The sequence below is a fragment of the Arachis stenosperma genome, chromosome 2, assembly GCF_014773155.1.
Source record: "Arachis stenosperma cultivar V10309 chromosome 2, arast.V10309.gnm1.PFL2, whole genome shotgun sequence".
Classification (NCBI taxonomy): domain Eukaryota; kingdom Viridiplantae; phylum Streptophyta; class Magnoliopsida; order Fabales; family Fabaceae; genus Arachis; species Arachis stenosperma.
Window position 1 is genome coordinate 79,461,969 of NC_080378.1, and position 3,288 is coordinate 79,465,256.

The 3,288-nt window shown below is 49.8% G+C and overlaps 1 protein-coding gene across 1 annotated transcript; it reads right to left on the reverse strand.

The window, feature by feature from the left end:
• Positions 1–687: 687 nt before the first annotated feature.
• Positions 688–1,101, reverse strand: LOC130963049 (glycine-rich cell wall structural protein-like). Its single transcript, XM_057889199.1, has 2 exons — positions 1,011–1,101; positions 688–962 (listed from the first exon to the last, which is right to left on the reverse strand). Exons 1-2 carry the CDS (start codon positions 1,099–1,101, stop codon positions 688–690), a joined length of 366 nt encoding a protein of 121 aa, XP_057745182.1.
• Positions 1,102–3,288: the final 2,187 nt, after the last annotated feature.

Below are 3,288 nucleotides of genomic sequence, written 5' to 3' on the forward strand. Positions count from 1 at the left end.
AAAGTGCTAGGTGGGAGACAACCCACCATGGTATGATCGTCCCTTTTTCATTTTTTTATTTAGTCTTATTTGTCTTCAAGTTTTATTTTATTTTATTATATTGAACCTGGAGTTTTGCATATCATTCATATTAATCATTGCATTCTGCATATTGCATATTTGCATCCCTGCATAAAAAAAAGGGGCGTGGGACGCAACCGCATCACTCATGTGATCGCGTCAGTTGCGATAAAACACCTCCCACGCGTTCGCGTCAGTCACGCGGTCGCGTGACCTGGAAATCGGCGTAAAAGATCCAACACCCAGAAAGTTAGGCCGGAATCATGCGGCCATTGTGCGTTTCACACAAAACAACCACGCGATCACGTCCCTGACGCAATCGCGTTACATGCACCTACACTAATCCCACGCGACAGTGTGAGCGACGCGATTGCGTTGCGCAGATTGCACACCACCCCAAAGGAGACAGAGAGTTGCGCTGACACGATGCTGGAATCGTGTATTTAGCACAATTTCAAGCGACGCGATCGCATGCCTCATGCGATCGCGTCACCCCCTCTTGTACCCGCTCTACGCGATCGCGCGACCCAAGCAATCGCGTCAATCCCATTTCACCCCAGCCACGTGACCACGTGCTCCACGCAATCGCGTGGATTCAAATTATAACCCCCTGTCACGCGAACCCTATCAGTCGTGCCCCACCCCCCTCCTGAAACCCTCTTCCCCCTCTCTTCCTCTCCACCACCCAACCACCACCCAGCCACCACCACCGGCCACCACCGCCCCCGCCGACCACCCAGAACCCACCGCCATGCCACCCCCTTCCTCCTTCCCCCTCTTTCTTCTTCTGCTCTCTCCTCTTCTCCCTCCACCGCCGCTGCCCCTTCCGCGATCGCCGTCCACTGCGCCGCCACCAGCAGCGCCACCTCCAACCACCACCACCCTCAACCCCCGTCCTAAACCTTTCCCCCCATTCCCCCCTAACCTTACCGAAGCCCCTGCCTCCTAACCAGTCGCCACCGCTGCCGTGTCACCCTCTTCCGCCGCAACAGCCGCCACCACCACCACCCCCAGCCGCTTCTCTGCCCCAATCTCCTTCATTAGCCTACCAGGTTCCGCATCACGTCACCCTTCTATCCATTCATAGTTACTTCATATTTTTCTGTTTTTGTTCATATTTAGGCTAGTTAGATATGCATGTTGTAGTGGATTCTAGGTTGTTAGGTAGCCTAGGATGTGGTTAGTGGATTTAGGTCTGATAATTGCGCTGTTCGTGTTTCTTGCTTTATGCTTTTCGCAATTCTGTTGTTTCTGTGATATTGCTATTGTTCATATGCTATAATTTCTTATTTCATGCTGCTTTTTACATTACCTTTTTCATGTTCAAACCCCTTATATGTGATTGCCGCTAGGTTTATTTTTGATTCATATGAACTATTCTGCTGCTATTTATTTTCCGGGATAGTCCAATTTTAGCCGAAATGCTGCCCAATTTTCTATAAAATGTTTCCATTCTTGTCTTGGTTTTGGCATTTTCAACTGTGCTTTCCTTAGCTTTCACCAAACCAATCTATGAATGCCAGGGCACGCATTCTTATTCTCTTTGATCTCCTGGTTCTTAAATTGCATTGTTGATGTTTGATTCCAATTTTTGCCATTTCTATCTCTATCTGAATCATCATCAACCTATTTGCCTATTTGTTTTCCTATTTTTATTATATCCTGGTTTTCTATTTTTCAGGATGTCAGATTCCCAGAGAAAGGGAAAAGGAAAGGCTACCACTGGCAAACGTAAGAGAGGAGATTCATCTATGTCTATCATAGATCTGATGCATGATGCCTCCTAGCGGGAAAAATACTTTACCGCCCAGGAGAAGGCTGACCAGCTACTCCCTGCTACTGATCCCATCAAGTTTGCAAACTGATACTACGAGTTGAAATATCTGGCGTTTGCAACCTCCAGGAACCTATACTTAGAGCGGACTCTGAAAATCCTAAATGAACTCCAGCAATACACCTCTGATCAGATCAAAGAAACAGGCTGGTTCTTCCGGGAGAGAAACCTTACAGAGGTCAATACATCTTGGGTAAGGGAATTTTACTGCAATTACTTCATCACTTCCCTGGATGCAGTAAACCTAAGAGGCAAGCAGATACTGGTCACTGAAGAGGCCATTGAGGACATTCTGCAGCTCCCACCCAAGTCCGATCAGCCTGATGGTTACAAAATGGCTGAGGAAGACATGCGTTTCTTGATATTTGATTGGGATGCTGTCAAGGCAAGAATTGCCCTTGACCCGACTATTCCGTGGGAAATGGGTCAGGATACCACCATGCCTAAGGGAATCAAGCGGATTTACTTAAATGATGAGGCTCGGCTATGGCACCAGATCTTGAGCAACTATGTTATGCCGAGTACCCATGAGATCGTGATACCGGCCGCTATGATCACCCTCCTTTGGTGTGTGATGGAGGGTAAGGACATGTACCTGCCACGCTTTATCCGGTCCTACATGGCCAGGGTCCACGTCCGAGGCACTCTTTCCTTTCCCTATTTGGTTACACAACTGGACCGTCAAGCTGACGTGCCTTGGGAGGATGCCGATGAGAGGCCACCGGCTACAGACTGCAGGAAGATTATTCCTCACAGTAGGAACTTTCTAGCTTTGGGCTACAGACCCCCACCCTTCACAGCTACGGATGAGACAGCCACACCTTCCGCTGGTCCTTCTTCCTCCACAGCTACCCCTGCTACCACTACTGCACCTCCACCTGCCTCAGAGCCAGTTTATCACCTAGTGCACCGCTTGTTTCAGCAGCTAGACAGGATGGAGCGCCACAACCGGCGCCGGTATGAGAGATCTGAGCGTCACAGCCGGCGACGTTATGAGCACCTGAAGCTGTTGATACGATCTGGCGGTGACATCCCCTCCGAGCCTGACACTCCATCAGAGCCATCTGAGGAGGAGGCGGATGAGCATGAGGAGGAGACCCATCCTCAGAGAGAGGCTGCGCAGGCAGGCTCAGAGCAGACTGCACCCCAGCAGGAGGACCCACCTCAGATTCAGGCTGCAGATCCTGAGATCCCTATACAGTCAGCACCTCCTCTGTAGCAGCCGGATCCTCAGACCACCACCATAGAGACTCCAGCTACCCATTCTTCCAGAGCTGACACTCCTTCACACCCAGCCTGAGTGAGCATCGAGGACGATGCTTTATTTTAAGTGTGGGGAGGTCGCCATCTCTGGCATACTATTTTGGTGAACCACTACAGACCCTTCTTTTTTT